The following is a 17,871-nucleotide window of genomic DNA, read 5'->3' as shown; positions in this document are numbered from 1 at the left end:
TCCTGGATAAGAGTAGGGTAGGTTTAGGATGTTGTCTAGTTTCTGCTGCTGTCTCTGTCCTACTGCAAAGATTCACACTCTCTGTTTGTCCTGTAACCATTATCACTGGAATTGAGAGTGAGAAGAAAATCTAAAATTTTGAATGCTCGCTTGGTCCGGAATAGACATGGTCATCTTCCTGATGTTCTTAGCTCCATTGCTCAAACCAACTGACCTGAACCTCTGAGCAAATTTTATTCATATAGCCTGATGGTTTCACAAATCGACCAATCAAGCACAGCCATTCCAAACAGGAGGGGGTTATACAACAACCAATGAACAATGACTAGGGGAGTCCTATGGGTGTGTCTGGGTGGGGGCAGTGTGTACGATCTCCTGCCCCCTGTCCCTGTAAGCTATCTTCAGCTAGACAAAGGAAGCTTGAGATCATCAACGCTGCCCCCGACCAATTCAAAAACTCCCGTTTTTATCGTTGGCGTGAATACTTATTCTGCGTTGTTCAGAGAACAACACATACCCGGATTATACCAGTGTGGATGGGAGATTATCTGCAGGTGCACGCCACGGCCCCCCCAAATGTGTTGATCAGGCACACAGGGGTGACACGAGCGTATATCCGCTAAACCGATAATGTCTTTGCAGAGCGAACACATCCCCCCCAAATGATCGTTCTGTGCATCGCACAGGGGCACTGGCGGACATATCCCCACTCTGCAAACACTTCGCTACATCCCCAAGGAGCTTTTCACTACCAAACGGATCTCAACCAGGGTCAGTCTGCCCCAGTCAGCTCTTTAGAGCGGGTTGCAGGAGAACTAACAGTGGGAGACACTATGACAATACATATCAAATACATCTTCATAAAATTTCAACAAAGGGAAAGCTTCCATTGGGAATACTTGTTCCAATGACAACTAATCAAGGATTTCACTGTCCTTTCATTTCCTGTTGTGTCTTCAGATAGGAAATGAATAAAAATCTCCCCAATAGGGCACAGACAGCAAAAAGTTGACTGTATTCTACTCTATCCAAAACAGACATAGTTTAACCCTTTCACTGCCACTGGTGTGTGCCATACGTCAGCAGGAGTGGTGGGTTTTACACATATGCTTGGATACTACAAAGCACTTCCATTGACCCCAGGTAGTGCACCCCCCACTATGATTCCCATGTTCTGCTGTCCCAGAAACCAGTCAACATCCATTTGCTGATCTCCCCTATCTAGAATGAACATAGATGATATGTGCATTATGTTACTTCCAGGTTCGGCTGTCACTTTACCTTGCCCCTGCGGCTGGGGAAGAAGCTAATGGAGCATGATCTGTGCTCTAGTAGCTTCAGTGGAAGGCAAGTGAGACATTTGGAGTCTAATAGATAACCTGTCATAACAAAATGCTATAGTGTAGGAGACTTTTGGTTACACTCAAGCACTTATACCCCCCACAAATGTTGAGCCCCCCACATATATATGAACATAAACACAATCCTCAGAGTGCCTACTTAACCTACAAATACGCTACAAACTACATACAGTATGTTACAGATCTTCACACAAGCTGGAGTGAGAACAGTCATTCTAGGGCCATTATTCATGGTTAACTTTAAACTGAAGACCTGTAAGGGCTTTTAAAGCATCTCCTATGGAAAATTTTTGGTACAGAGGTTTGTCCCCATTCCACAGGCGCATGCAGTTTTAAAGTTGGACATGTTGGATAGCTATTAAGTTGATACAGCCTAATCTTTTATGTTAAAAGGGTAATATATTGTGTCTGTGCCTCAAAAAAAGTTAGTGTATTTTTTATCACAATCAAATACATCTTTGCAAATTAAAGGGCTAATAAATATCCCTTCCATGCAACAATCTCTTCATGAGCTGGCTGAAACAGCCTCATAATTGGAACCCCTCCAGGTGTTCTGGATGAGTGGTCCTCTGCTGCGCTCTGTGTCCTGTAGTGATGCAGGGGTCACAGGATAGAATCACAGCATGCAGTGTGGACTAGGCATCTGACACGCCAGGAAGTGTTACATGCTGAACATTTGTAGTGGGTAAATACAGTGATAATTAGCAACTGGGAGGAGTACATATCATTTATTTTTATTGCAGGGATGTCTTTGATGTTAAAGTGATTGTAAGGGTTTGTTTTTTTTTTGTTTTTTTTAAACAACAAACATATCATACTTACCTCCACTGTGCAGCTAGTTTTTGGCCCCCGAACCCCGTCTTCTGGGGTCCCCAGGCGGCTCATTCCCACATCAGATAACCCCCTAGGAGAAGTGCTCTCCCAGGGGGGTTACCTTGCGGCGCGCTCCCGAGTCCATTATTAGGCATTCATAGCCGCCAAATGTATTACTCGGCCCTGCCCCCTGGCGCCCGCATCATTGGATTTGATTGACAGCAGCGGGAGCCAATGGCTGCGCTGCAATCAATCTATCCAATCAGGACACAAGACACCGGCCGTAGCTGATGTAGTCGTTCCCATTGCGCAAATTTCGGGGCTCAAGTAAGTATGGGGGGTTTGGGGGCGCTGCTGCATTAAAAAATGTTTTTCACCTTGATGGATAGAATGCATTAAGGTGAAAAACGGCAAGGGTTTACAACCCCTTTAGGATTTAAAAAACGATGGACTCACTTGAAGATTATGGTATGCTACAGGAGAACAATCAGGTTTAGGGAGGTGACTTATTCCAATACTCCTATAAAAAAAAGCTATGGTACATACAGGGACTTTAAGCTAACTTTCTTTGATTACTCCCTACAATTGAACACAAAGCCTCCCCTCTTGATAAGTAAGGCATTATAGACCTTTCCTGTCAAATTATGGTAGGAAAGAGGGGAAAAAGATTATTTGCTGGTATAATAAAACTTTCTAGCGGTAAACCAATACAGACTCAATGCATACATTGTATTTATTTTATACCTATACAACCAAGCTACCTACAGATTCTGGCTTTAAAAGTCATAGATATTGAGGCAAATTTTAGATTTCTTTTGGAAATGTTCAGAAATCTATTCATTGAGGTCATCAGTCCACTTTATTTCCACTTTAGCTTTGCCAAAAAATTGGAAGTTGAGCAATATGGGATTGGTTGGTGGCTCCCCTCAAGGTTTTTTCTTCCTTTGTACTCACAAATTACTGGCATTTACATGGAAGTTTTCAGTTGATTCAGCAATATCAGAGTGTGTGGTTTTGGTAAATATTTTCCTACCTTGTTTTATGAGAATAGTGGATGCCACTTTAAAAAAAAAATTAATTTTATTGTTAACGCGGAACTAAAATCTTTCAAACTATATTAGCTATGTTTACCCCTATGCTGCTTGCATTGGTAAATAGATAGGGATGTATAGTATATTTACTAGTTTTAAACTTCATTTTTTACTTTTCTTCAGTTGCTTCCTGGCTAGGAGGGTGTTTTTCAAAGTGATTACTCAACAAAATAAAGCATGGAGACATGGAGAGATGGGAGGGTTTGCTTTGAATATTAAAAATGAATTACATTGCGTTTTCAGTTTGGGGCACTCAGATACAGTTTAGTTCCACAGTAGGTTCCTCCTCGAAGATTAACAAAATATCCAATATACTGTACCTTCTGAATGATTACTGAATGCTTTTTGTCTGTAATAGAATTGAAGGTCACTGCAGGACTGTTTGTAGCCTTGGAATAATTATATTTGTATTGTTATTTATTAAAAGGGGTTGTAAACCCTAGTGTTTTTTCACCTTAATGCATCCTATGCATTAAGGTAAAAAAAATTCTGGCAGTCACCGGCCCCCCAGCCCCCTGTTTTACTTACCTAAGCCCTGTATTTCCCTCGGTGGAAACGCGCTGTCCCTCTCTGCAGGGGTCCTGGATCTTGATTGGATAGATTAATAGCAGCGCAGCCATTGGCTCCCGCTGCTGTCAATCAAATCCAATGACGCGGGCGCTGGGGGGTGGGGCCGAGTCTGGCATTCCTGTCTATGGACGCCGAATGCTGGACTCGGGAGCACGCCCGCAAGGAAACCCCCCCAGGAGAGCGCTTCTCCTAGGGGGTTATCTGATGCGGGGAGGAGTCGCAAGAGCCACCGAGGGACCCCAGATGATGAGGTTTGGGGCCACTCTGTGCAAAACGAGCTGCACAGTGGAGGTATGACATGTTTGTTATTTTAAATTTAAAAAAAACAAGCCTTTACAATCAGTTTAAGCATTCTTTTGTCTTTGCCATAATTTAAAAAAGCTCATTAACCACTTCAGCCCCAGAAGGTTTCTCCCCCTTCATACCCAGGCCATATTTTGCGATACGGCACTGCGTTGCTTTAACTGACAATTGTGTGGTTGTGCCACGCTGTATCCAAACAAAATCTAAAAAATGCACAAAATCTAATTTCTTCATCAATTTCAGCCAATATGTAATCTGCTACATATTTTTGGTAAAAAAAATTCTCAATAAGCGTATATTGATTGGTTTGCGCAAAAGTTATCACATCTACAAACTATTGGATATTTTGTATGGCATTTTTATTTTTACTAGTAATGGCGGCGATCGGCGAATTTTAGTGGGACTGCGACATTTCAGTGGACAAATCGGACATTAAGTGACACTTTTGGGGACCAGTGACACTAATACAGTGATCAGTGCTAAAAAAAATGCACTCACTGTACTAATGACACTGGCAGGGAAGGGGTTAACATCAGGGGCAATGAAAGGGTTAAGTGTGCTCCTAGGGAGTGCTTTCTAACTGTGTGGGGGGATGGCCTAACTGGAAGAAGAAAGAGATCTGTGTTCCTGTTTAGCAGAAACACAAGACCTCTATTTTCATCTCTGACAGAATGGCAGTCTGCCCTGTTTACATAGGCAGATCGCCATTCTGCCTCTCCTGTCAACAATCGGCAGGTCCCAGTGGACACTGTGTCCTCCAGACCTGCTGATTAGCTCCCACTGTGTCCAATCACAGGAAGAGACAACAACTTACGGTTACGTTGTTTAGCGCAGCCAGGCTGCCCTGCCGCAGTGAATGTGCGATGGGCGGTCCAGAAGTGGTTAACCAGTTAAGGACCGCCCTACAGCAGATTTACTGCTACAGGGCAGCCCTCTTGTGGAGAATTATGTGTATATATACACGCATATATATATATTTATTCTGCATGCTGCCAGTGGGTCACTTTTGCTGTGATTACTCACAGCATTAGCTGCTCTTCTTTGTGGCGGGTACTGGATATCCGCCGGCACCCACCGATTGTCAAACAGAGACACAGAACAGAGCTTGTAATCATGTGACAGTTTCACCAACCATGCCTAAGGAACTATAGAGATAGATAACCTTGATTCAGAAGGCGGATATCACATAGTAGATCCAATGGGTGAAAAAGCATACAGTAGTCATTTGTTTTGTGGTTGGCTAGGAATAAACCAGTGACCCATGCAGCAAATAGCACATAAGTAAGAAATGTCGTCAGAGTCTGATCATTCAGAAAAGAAAGAACTTGTCTCCTATGTATATATATTTAGCTCTGTTCATGAATATCCTGTGCCCACTATCTTTCCTTTACCTTTAGCATATAGAAGATGCGTCTCTGTGATTTGCTCTTCATATCCCATGGGCTGAAAAGAAAAAACATGATTAAAGTGTTGAGGTGATATGATTACTGAAGGCTGATACTGAGACAGAAACATGTAATTTGGCCAATTGTATGTAAAAAAAGGCAATTGTGATTTTTATGCACCTAATACTACATTCAATGGTGAGATTATATATCAGCCTGGAGTTTAATAGTAATGTGGAACGTAAGAGAATTTGACATTTAAAAAAACATTTTGATAGAGTGGGAAAGGTTGGTACCACTCTTACATCTTTATTGCTGTTTGTGTGCCAGTGATGTAGATTTTGCACCAATTCCTGTCCTACTATAGTAATACAAAAGCCTGTTTTACTAATTGTGTTCTTGTTGAAGATATTTTTCTTATTCCTATTCCAGTGACAAAACATGCAGTGAAAAATAAATCTTTTGTGTGGATCACTAAACATTTAAAATGCCATTTATGGTCCCCTTCTAAGTGTCGCGGATTCCCTCCTGCTAGCTTCACCACTGGGAGAATGACAGGAGCGGACTCGGGGAGGAAGGACCATGCCTTTCCTCCCTTTCCTTTTCTTCCCTGCCCAAGCCACCACGGCCACTGCACTAGAGAGATGGAGCAGCTGTGTCAAGGAAAGGTGTGGTAGCAGCTTTGTATACTCTGGACGCTGCTCTGTGTCTTTCTCCCCCTCCTTCTACCAACAGTGGGGAGATGAGGGTCAAAAAAGGATAAAATATAGGAGAAAACACCCGTAGTAATTACCCGAGGTGGTGAGCGGTCTTGTAGTGTCCTCCTAGCACTTGAGCAAACATGTAGATAAAGGAAAGCCTACAGCTCGATCTTCCGAAATTAATAAATGTATTAATCCAGTTGTGGTACAAAATAATACAGGGTTTACGAGTTTTGGCATGTAGCCTTAGTTATAGCCATTGGCTATGACTAAGGCTTCATGCCGAAACGCGTAAGCCCTTTATTATTTTGCACCACAGCTGTATTAATACATTTATTAATTGCAGAAGATCGAGCTGCCGGCTTTCCTTTATTTACAGCCAATAGAAGATGGCTGCGAGCTCTGTATAATTCCTGCTTGCCGCCCATCTCTCCCCCCCCCCCCCCCGGAAAGGTAGAGAGGAGGACCAATCAACAGGAGCAGAGAGGACAAGCAATCAGCAAAGGCAGAGAGAAGCATTGTGGGACATGTAGTTCTCAGAGACAGGCAGCCCATAAAGGATGACAAAGGATGGACTACAGCTCCCAGCTGGCTATGGCAGAGTGAGCCTATTATTCTGAAAGGTGAGAGGACTGTGTTGTAGAACTACACCTAAGGGAGGAGAGAGAAAGCCACACTGCCTAGCACCATCCTAGAGAGAGAGGAGAGGTTGCTGACAGACACCAGGAGAGAGAAAGCCATGCTGCCCCAGCACCATCAGAAAACTGAGTGGTGGATCCACTGCCAAGGTACAGGGGTGTTGCACCACAAACTGGAGTCACCCGAAAACCCTGAAGGAGCTGATGCCCAGTGGGGAAACATTGCCACTATTGTGTGGCTGGGTCTGGTGAAAGGGCCTTGTGCTCATTACTTGTTACCACTGCTAAAGACTGAGCCATTAGGAACTGCCTAACCTGCTATCCTATAGCAGTACTATTGTGTGTAGGCTTTATTGAGCCACAACATGCGCCAATGAGCACCAACGTTTAGCTAGTGAAGACTTCAGATTAAAGACTGCCCTCTTAATCATAGCTGTTCCAAAGCCCTAGCCCATCTGCTAGTTAAAGAGTTTCCCTACCTCTGTCCATTCATTTGAGTGCATTGAAAGCCCTGTGTTGGATTAAAATTATCCTTGCTGCAGTTAGAGTTTGTATACATTGTTTATTGCTAACTTGCTAATTGATATATTGATTCCGGTTAATGATATAGAATCATACTTCTTTCTTCTCTACTTGGGTATACTTATTTTACCCTTTTATGTAGCCTGTGTCCTTACTTGCCTGCTGTGTGTTAAATTCTGTTTAAACTGACATTTATGCTAATTCGTATCAATATATTAAGTGTGTATACCACTAAACGGGAGTGTGTAATTTATTGGCAATACCCCACAGCCAGGCGAGAGGTATTTTACACTTGTGATGTTACTTGTGCTCGCAGTCATTTTATTCAACCAGGTGTGTCAGAGGTGCTGAGGTTGTTCTTGGAGTCGAGGTGCAGGACAGAGGACACAAAATTACCAAGCGACTCTTTCAGGGGTAGTGCTACATAAGAAAATGCTAGCTGCCTCTCTCTGGGCTCACTGACGCTATCTTTGGCTTTGTTTACATGGGCAGCCAAGGTTCAGCAAAAACAGACAGCCTTTTAATGTATATTCTTATGTTCTATATGTATTATGTTTGATCTTACTGTATATTTTGTCTTTTATCTAGTAAGTCTTTTGATGCTCTTGAAGAAGCGCAAGGTGTGTAACATGTAGAGCCCAGGATATTATTACCATCTTAATCTGTTACATAGCCTACATTTGGAATACAAAAACTTGACTATGGAATGAGTGGTTATTCACCTCCAAGTTATTTATGCTATTTCCTTTGGCTATGTACAGTATATACTGTTTAACCCTGTTATATTGACTTTTTCCTATTGCTGTTACTTTTTTAATGCATTTTCTATGTGTAATAAATACATTTTTATATATTAAATACCCATGCGGTCGTGCCTAAAAAGTCCAAGCCTTCCATTCCAAATTTTCTGTCTCAAATTATAGTATGTGGCACACATCAATCAATTGCCTGCTCTGAGCTATACACTTGTTCATTCACATATACTTTAATATACAACTAAAGGTGAACCTTTTTTTGCTTTGGACAAAGTGCAGAGGGATTATTTTTTCATTGGTGTCTGTATCCCTGTTAGAGAGATTCAACCTCTTTATTTGTCCTGTTTGCTAATATCATTAAAAGTGAAAGTAAAAGAACTCTTACTAAATAGGAATCAGATCTAAATTTTAAGTTTACAGCTGATCAGTGAAAATCAGCCTTCAAGGAAATCTCCAAAGCATTCCCGGACTCGCACTTCTTCATATAGGCACAAAGAGATTCCCACCAAATTTCAAACCTGTGATCTCTCACGTATTACTAGCCGCTCGCACACTAGTGCTCCAAAATTGGAAGGGTACTAAATCTATCAATATCTCAGATATAAAAATACTAGTCTAACGAAACTACCCCTTTGAAAGACTAATAGCTAAATACTCCCTTTCATACTCGTCCTTTGACAAGTATTGGAAATCATGGACTGAAAATTGTTTGAGCCCATATACATAAGCATCATATCTCGCTGACATTGTTGTTAATACAGTCACTACTTACTCCTAATCTTGCATATCTTGCTTATGTGTACTATCCTGAGTTCCGACACTAAGCATGTGGTCACAATTGTGTGTTTTTCCTGTTTTGTTACTCCTTGAAAATAATAAAAATCTATTTAAAAAAAAGTGAAAGTAAAAGAAAGTCTGTAATTTTGGTTGAAAATCTCTAATTGTGAGTTGTCTCCAGAACAGTAATAGAGGGGAAATCATCCAAAGGGGATACTAGTTCTGGTAACCCTGGTGACAATCAGGAATTCCTTCACTTTGGGGAGACTTGTTCTGACTTCCTGTTTTATAAAACCAGTCTTTGCCTATAGTTCTCACCTTGACCACTATGGTTTTTTCAATGGAATCCACTCTGTGTTCCTTTGTTATCAGAAGATGGTCTTCCTTGCAGTCCCCTTCAATTTCCAGAGATCCACTTTCTATATGAATCTTGATTTCATCTGAAAAATAAAATAGGATGGCTTTATCATCCAACCAGATCCCTCATTATTAAATACAAATACAGTATCTTAATTATTTTTATATTTGTGGCTATTACTTTTTAATCACACAGCATCAGTGAATAGTAATTTCATTGTTATTGTTCGTAGCTAAAGCTATATCAGATCATGTGAATGGATTGGGGGGGGGGGGGTCAGCAACATACGAGGCACAGCACAGTCTGGCAGCCTATTTTTTCCAAGTAAACCATATAAAATAACGACTTCTTAAAAAATGACATAGGTATAAACAGTACATATGTTTTGCTTTTTTGCTTACAGCCCACAGGAAAACATTTTCCTTCTCGGGTGTCAGGAAGTGCTTCGAAGCATTAGGGAATATATTTTGAATGCTCTATTTTAAATTCATGCTAACTGAGCTTAAAGCTGGCCATACGTTTTACAATTTTCTTATTCAATTTCCTTTAGATTTACCTTCAACTATATAGTACAAGGGCCTGTCTGATAGCATACAAATTGAAAGTGTTTAGGTTTGACCTCCATATTATATGGTTTATAAAAAAATCTAAAAGGAAAATTGTACAAGAAGATTCACAGTAGCAGACTTGCAGATTCAGTTCATTGCAACCCAAAAGACAAAAACGTTCTTTACTGACTCTTTTTACTGACTTTGAGTTAAGTATAGTGGGCGGAGCTATGCACACCTTTTCTGTTGGTGAACTTTTTATCCAGAACTCCGATATATGCAGGATAATCATTGCATTCTAAACACATACAAGTCATTCGGGTTGATTTACTAAAGGCAATTAGGCTATTCACTTAGCACAGTAAATGTTCACATTGCAATGACATTTTCCCTTGGCTTAGTGCATAAAGTGAAGCTCTGATGACTTATATCATCCATTCATATTCAAGCAAAAAATATGTTGCTTCATTTTTATTGCATGTGTTTGGGTATTCTTTGCAAAGTTAATTCTTACCACATTTACTAAGCTAAGGATAAATTATCATGACAAGTGAAGGTACTCTATTCCTTAAGTATATCAACCACATGGCATTCATGTCTTGCACAGATATAGGTCTGTATTTTAGGTTTCAGATTTTAGTCTTTAGCTTACTTACCGAGGAAACTCAGGGATTCTCAGCCCTCATCTCCTTAAAGGATAAGTTCAACTTTTGAAAAAAAATAATAACTGCACATTTTTTTTGCATGTTTCTAAGGAGCCTGTAGAGCATTACACCTGTGAGCAGCAGATCAGGGGTGTAATGTCAGGCTCTTGCAGACTCTCAGGACAGCTGTCTGCCCGTACCTCCCTTACAGACAAAAAGTTACTTGAGAGAAGGAAGATCACCAGTGCCCTCGCATTTCATTGAGAACTACAAACCTTCAGCCACAATGGCTGACTTGCAGTCTATTCATTAACAGGAAACTGTGAATGAATAATGTGGCCGAGCGGGCGGAGGCCCACACGGCCATGCCGATTTCAAATTCTGACAGTGGGTGCGGGAAGAAGATCCCCTGACCCCTGTCACCAGAGGTGCATGCTGAACATGTTACATGTCACACCCCAAATATGGGTGTAACATATAACATGTTCAGAAAGGTGAACTTAGGCTTTAAGTTTCATGCTAAAGCTGACCACATGAATTCTGAGCCTTTATATAAAATTAGCCCTCCTGAGTTTCTTTCACGAATACCTATACAATACTATTAGTATATATGTTAGGATCTACTCCATCATCCAATTTTACCTAGTACAGCTTTAGTCAAAAGTAGATGAGAGCTATAAATCAATGAATTACAGCATGCAGGCAGAGCAGCCAACATTCCCTTCCTAGGAAAAAGGCAAACATATTGTAATAAATTTGAACAGTACTTAGTTTTGTAGCTGTGGCATCCCAGCTGAAGTGGCTGACATGACTATCACAGACACATCGGGCTTGGTCTTTTCCTTGGACTGTATGGATACCATCAACTTCAGATAGAGACACTGCCACCTGTTAGAATGAGATAGCACTTTAAAAAGAGAGATTTGACAAACTTACAGTATCTATGTGGAATTGTTTAATTTAAATTTATTGATTCAAATAGCAGCATCAAAAAAATTATCTTCTCACTGTAGGCTGTTGAAACTGAAGCCGGCCATAGATGGTTAGAATCTCGACAAGTTCAGCAGGGACTTCGGCTGCTATTCGAACCTTCAATGGGCAGGCTATTTGTACCCGAGTTGATCGATCAATCAACTTGGGTACATCAGCCTGTTGGATTTTTCATGCAAATATTGCCAGCTGTTATAGCTGGGAAAACACAATAGCTTCATGGGAGGGATTCCCCCATCAACACTGACTGTGCTGATGGGCAAATCGAGCGATTGCAGGAAAGAAAATTGCACTCTCTATGGCCAGCTTGAGTTACAAATTATGTTGTTGACTACACACCACTGAGTTGTTACAGGAACAGTAAGTGAAGGAAAATCTTTCAATGAGCAAACTTGTCCTTGTGAGAACTCTCTAAGAGGGGATATCCTCTCACTTTGCAGAGATCTCCTCTAGCTTCCAGCTCTCTCTGCACTGGGACAGGTGGTGAGGGGAAACCTTTTATGGGCATAAGGAGAAAAATAAAAAAGGAAAGGAGTCTTAACCACCCCCTACTCTACACACATTTAAAAGCAAAAACATTTTGTCTTTATGTACACTTATTTGTTCATGTTATGTCTTTTAAAGCTCTGGACTGGAGTTAAAATATTGACCCCTGAAGTATAAAATACACCTGTATCATCTGTGTATTTTCTCATTGCCTTTACTGATAATTTGGTATGGAACTGAAGGTCAAGTGTAGAATGTATGCAGGCTACAAAAATTTTTCAGGGCTCAACTCCCCACAGGAGCTTATACCAGCCTTACTTTCTCTGTATTCTGAGACATACAAGCTCTTCTGGCACATCTCAAAGCTGTTTGATTGAGGCCCATGCTTACTAGGCTTGAAGTTTGAATAAAAACTATGATTTAACTGTAAGTTTCTATACATGAAGCACTTTTACATTACTAATGTTGTATTTGTGCAAAGTGCTACTCAAAACCCAAAGTAAACATTAACAACAAAGCAGATGTTCCATGGTACCTCTTTTCTAAACTGCTAAAATAATATTTTTGCTTGATTGCTATGGGTTACTGCAAGATACTACTTATTATAGTATGTGATTCGATGGAGCTACTGACTAATTGGTCTTACCAAAATACATTTCTTCTCATAGCTGAAGATCTGGGCATCAATTTTAAATTTCTCTCCTTGCACCACAGAGTAAGGTATAACTAGGTCAATGAAATAAGGCTGGAAGGCGACGAGCCCAACATTTCGGATCTCCCCAATACCAGATTTTCCCAAGCACACAGCATCCGTCTCCCATTTGGTGATACTGTCTGGTGTATTCAGGTTTAGCACAGTGTGGCCTTCTGGGCTGTGAGGGAAAATAAGGGGCTGATGAAGCCAAACTGCTTAACACATAACTGAAACAATTTTATTTGGAACTGTTTTATCTGCCAATAAATGACTAAAGTTGCATAAATACTTGTATGATCCACCTACACCTGCTGTGCTACAAAGAGGGTGACAACATCTTTCATAATTTGCAAGTTTGCAGTTGCTGCCACTAAGGTCTTCTTTCTGCAAGTTGAGATATATTGAACATATGATGGCCACATTAGTGATGGATTTCCACCCATGGAGCCTGTAGGCACAACACTTTTGGTACCGAAAGTTACACCTGTCTGCAAATAACTTTTTGTTTGTTGAATCCTTTCACTGCCAGAGACATTTTTGCATTTTTTCGTCCACCTGTTTAAGGCCTGGTTCACACCTATGCATTTTTTAGTGCGTTTTCAGCTTTGCAGAAACATACTACAGTCCATTTAATATGGTTTCCTATGGGTCACGTTCACATCTGTGCATTTTATAGAAAGGGCCAGGGACCAGTAGGTTGTGTTTTTGGTTCCATAGACTTCAATGGATCAAAAATGTGTATTGAAAATTGCAAAATGCACCTGGGATATGCAATCTGCAACTTGCATAGGTGTGAACCAGGTCTTAAGGAAAAGCTCATCTTTCTAGAAAAAAATGCACATATTTTTGCAGGAAAAACTGTGCACTTATTTCTTTTACCTTCAGGAGCCTGGAAAGCACAGCACCCGCGATCAGTAGATCACGAGTGCAATATCAGGCTTCTGCAGACAAGCACTGCAGCTTTCAGCCGTACCTCCATACAGGTTGTCAGTTTGAAAACTGCAGGGATTGTGAATGAACTACAGTGCCATCACCCACAGAACTACAAGCCATCTGCCAGTGCTTCACAGGAAACTGATGCAGCTGTGTGGGTGAAGCCCCGAACAGCTAAGCTCTTTTCAAATGACAGCGGGTGCTTCAGAGGTAATGCAATGTAAATCCCTATGCCTGATAAATCTATCCAGGTAGAGGGGAGGGAGACCAGAGAAGTCAATTTGCTGATCTCCACTTCCTTTGACTGACCTGGAAGCAATGTCTAAAAACCATGACTAAGGCTCTCGCCGAAATGCGTCAGTTTTTATTTTATTACCACTCTTATGTAGTCAATAAAATTAGCAATTTGGAATACAGGGTTGCCTATTCGTTTATCCTGTTCTGGTGTGTGAGGACACTGAGCCTGGGCACCTGTGTGTGGATCTTGCATTTGAATCAGGCTTTACCTCGCAGTGAGCGCTGCACCTACTAGACTTTCTTTGACTTTTTATACATTGCTTTTAGGTCAGTCAAAGGAAGTGGAGATCAGCAAATTGACTTCTCTGGTCTCCCTCCCCTCTACCTGGAGGAACCTGCTTTGCTCATCCCAGGTCCACCAATGGGCATGCAGAGCCTGGGAAACATGGCAGGGGCCCACACGGGGGGACCAGGAGTAATGGGGGTACGTGGAAGTGGTCCAGTGGATGCACAGCCTCCAGATTGCTTATTTTATTATCACTCTTATGTAGTAAAATTTGCATTTCGGAATACAGAGTTGCTGGTTCCATCTATTCATATAAAAAGTCACTTCTGGGTCTTGGTGTCAATGTCCCTCACCAGTATGGCTGGGAAACAATGTAATAGACTGTGATCTATACTCCATTACATTCATTGGAGGACAGGTGAGACATCAGTGGGCTTTTAGACCCTTGATGTTTTATTAAAGAGAACCCGTCACTAAAAATACATCACATAGAGGGATTTTTGTGCTCTGTGATTAAAAAAGTATAGTACAAAAATTTTAAAAAGTGTAAATTACACCCAAGCACTTATAAAAATCCCCCCATATGCGATACACATTACATATCATCACACACGCCACAGTCAGAGCAATAATTCTAGGTCCATTATTCATAGTTAAAGTGATTGGAAAGATTTGTTTAAAAAAAAACAAACAAAAAAACCATGTCGCTTACCTCCTCTGTGCAAGGGTTTTGCACAGAGCGGCCCCAATCCTCCTCTTCTAGGGTTCTCAGGTGGCCCTCCTGGTTCCTCCTCCTCATCGAGTGCCCCCACGGACAGCCGCTCGGGCGTGCTCCTGAGTCCTGCTGCTGCGTCCATTGACACAGACAGAGGACTCGGCCCTGCCCCAGCTTCCCGTCACTGGATTTGATTGACAGCAGCGGGAGCCAATCAGGACCCGAGACAGCGGCCGGAGCTGCTGGGCTCGTGCTCGTCGCTGGAACAATCAGGTTCAGGTAAGAAAAAGGGGGGCTCTGGGGGGCATATGCATAGAATGCATTAAGGTGAAAAACCTTGAGACTTTACAACTCCTTCAACTCTAAACTGATGACCTGCAGGGGCTTTTTTGGGGCTATGGAAAATATAGGGCGCTAAAGCTTGTCTCTTTTTCATGGATGCATACAATTTTAAGGTTTGACATATTTAGTATCTATTTAATCAGGGCAACCTTATATTTTATTTATTTTTTTAATTGGCAATTTATTGCATTTGTGTGCCCTAAAATTTACATTAGTGTATTTTTTACTGAATGTTTGCGCTTCATAAACCGTTGCGCTAACCTTGTCGGGCATAAAAAATTGGAACTACCTTTTTACTTACCTGCTTTCAAAAAATATATAATGTGTTGGGGTCTTATGTAATATTCAGGCCTAAAATGATTTTTAAAACATTTACACAAAAAAATGCAAAACTGCCATGGCAGCGAAGCAACTCTGAAAAAAATGCAAATACAAATAACATTTTGTAAAACAAACTAAACCAAACTACCCTAAATACATCCCTCCCTCCCACAAAACACTGTCTAAATTAGGAAGTAAAATAAGGATGTTTTCTTTCAAGCAAATTTCACCCAAGCAGCTCATTGAGTGAGATGTCACTTTGGTGACAACTTGCAGAAATCACTTCGCTCATCACTACTGAGCAATAATGTACTTACCCCACCACCACTAATTCAAACAGCCAGGTATCTGGGAAGGAAGTTCTTGGGGAACGCTGCTTGACCTCGTCTTCTTTGGCTTTAGGATACAAAATAGAATCATAAAGTAATAGTGATACGGTACAAGAAGCTGCTATGGAATGAAATAAAATCTGTCAGAAAACAAAATATAGAAGGCGTACACATTGGGATTGATTAACTAAAGACAAATAGGCCATTAACTTTGCCAAGGAATTTTCTCTTAGTTTAGTAATTGAGGTGGAGTTATAATGAATTGTATTATTTAATCATGTGCAAGCAAAAGTACTGATTTTTTTTTTAAATTTCCTTGCATGTGATTGGGTATTCTTTACAAAGTAAATGTTTTGGAAAATTCTTTTGCAAAGTAAAAATTAGATGTTTGTACTCATTGTAAAATCTTTTTCTCTGGGTTAAGGACACAGACAGATTATTAGAATAGCCATAGGGTATTGCACCACCTAGGACAGGCGGCTCCTGCTGGTGCCCAAATCTTCCTTGTAGAACACACATATTCAGTTTGTAAGCAGCAGTATAGAGACGTATAATACCAAGACTGAACTCAGTAAACAGGGTGGGTGCTGTGTCCTTCAATGAACCCAGAGAAAAGGATTTTATGGTGAAAACAACAATCTAATTTTCTCTTACATTCAAACTTCAGAAGAATGATGAAAATGTGTAAGTACTCCCGCACTAATCAACCAATAAATACTGTATATAAATCACACTGTGAATCCTCGGCTGCTTCCGCCAATATCAACTTGTGTCCCACAAAATGAAATTAAAATGACATGACACTGCCTGCGATCTAAAAAACGAACAAAGCAATAAAATATTACAATAAACACGCCAAAGTGCATACTTGTATATCACCATATAAAATTATATATAAGTAAACAAATTCATATACCCGTATTTATCGGCATATTACACGCACAGGCATATAACATGCACATTCATTTTAAGAGTGAAGTTTCAGGAAAAAACTAAAATTTTAAATAAGGAACTTTGAAGCAAAATAAGGGTCAGTGCCCATCTGCAGTCTCACTATTGCCATCAATGCAGCCTGATTAATGCCCACCTGCAGCCTCACAAGTGCCATCAATGCAGCCTTATTAGTCCACATCAATACAGCCTCGCCATTGCCATCAATGCAGCAGCCTCAACATTGCCATCAATGCAGCAGCCTCACCATTGCCATCAATGCAGCAGCCTCACCATTGGCATCAATGCAGCAGCCTCGCCATTGCCATCTATTGACTTCCTATTACAGAGGCCGCCAAGTAAACAGGAGATTCTCACTGTATGTAATCTGATGGCACTTGTCCCCCCCCCCCCCCCCGTTGCCTCCGAGGCAGCTGAAATTGAAGTATTGGCGTATAACACGCACACGCTATTTGCACCCGATTTTCATGGTGAAAAAGTGAGTGTTATACGCCAATAAATACAGTACTTATATGCAATAACAAGGTGCACATTAGGTGTAGAAAATAACAGTGTACATACATTAATCTTACAATTAATACAAAATCCCAATATTGTATTTGTGCCCACAACTTCAGCACTGTAAACGCACTGATTAATCGCATACAGATTGCCAGTGCAATATAACAATGCCTGTTCAATGAACTGTTTTTTTTTGTCCATAACTCCAGTGCAGTAAGTGTTTCATGCAGTGAAATTTAAAACAGATACTTATAAGCTACTAGGGGCCATTCCCCTTTTTCTGCATTGTGCTCCTTTGTAAGCCTATGGGACATTCACAAGTGCAGGATCATGCTGTGCCTTTAAGCACATTGTGACATGACTGGGTAGGGAACAGATGGCCCAATGTGTCCTATGGAGAGAGAGGAACGGGGCTGGTCACAGCTGTAATCCCACCAAAAGCAACAGATATTGCTTCAGTCCACATTTGGAACAGTGAGAAAAAGATACCCAACTACAGCCCCCCCCCCCTTTTTTTTTCTTCACCTGTTCTGTTTGCTTTGTCATTCACTCATGTATATGCATGTGTGGGTGTACATGTTTTCTAATTGATTCTGAGTTGTTTTCATTCAAAAAAACAA

At 40.9% G+C, this 17,871-nt stretch overlaps 1 protein-coding gene across 1 annotated transcript in view; it reads right to left on the bottom strand.

The window, feature by feature from the left end:
- LOC141105855 (alpha-2-macroglobulin-like protein 1) overlaps positions 1–17,871 on the bottom strand; it is a 181,626-nt gene that overhangs the window by 85,842 nt on the left and 77,913 nt on the right. The window contains exons 18-22 of the mRNA XM_073595998.1: positions 15,788–15,866; positions 12,589–12,814; positions 11,234–11,354; positions 9,235–9,356; positions 5,530–5,581 (exon numbers count right to left, since the gene is read on the bottom strand). Coding sequence (XP_073452099.1) covers positions 5,530–5,581; positions 9,235–9,356; positions 11,234–11,354; positions 12,589–12,814; positions 15,788–15,866 — 600 coding nt within the window. The remainder of the gene's footprint in view (positions 1–5,529; positions 5,582–9,234; positions 9,357–11,233; positions 11,355–12,588; positions 12,815–15,787; positions 15,867–17,871) is intronic.

This window comes from Aquarana catesbeiana, linkage group LG08 (genome assembly GCF_042186555.1).
Source record: "Aquarana catesbeiana isolate 2022-GZ linkage group LG08, ASM4218655v1, whole genome shotgun sequence".
Lineage (NCBI taxonomy): Eukaryota > Metazoa > Chordata > Amphibia > Anura > Ranidae > Aquarana > Aquarana catesbeiana.
This window is presented reverse-complemented; position numbering and strand designations above follow the sequence as displayed.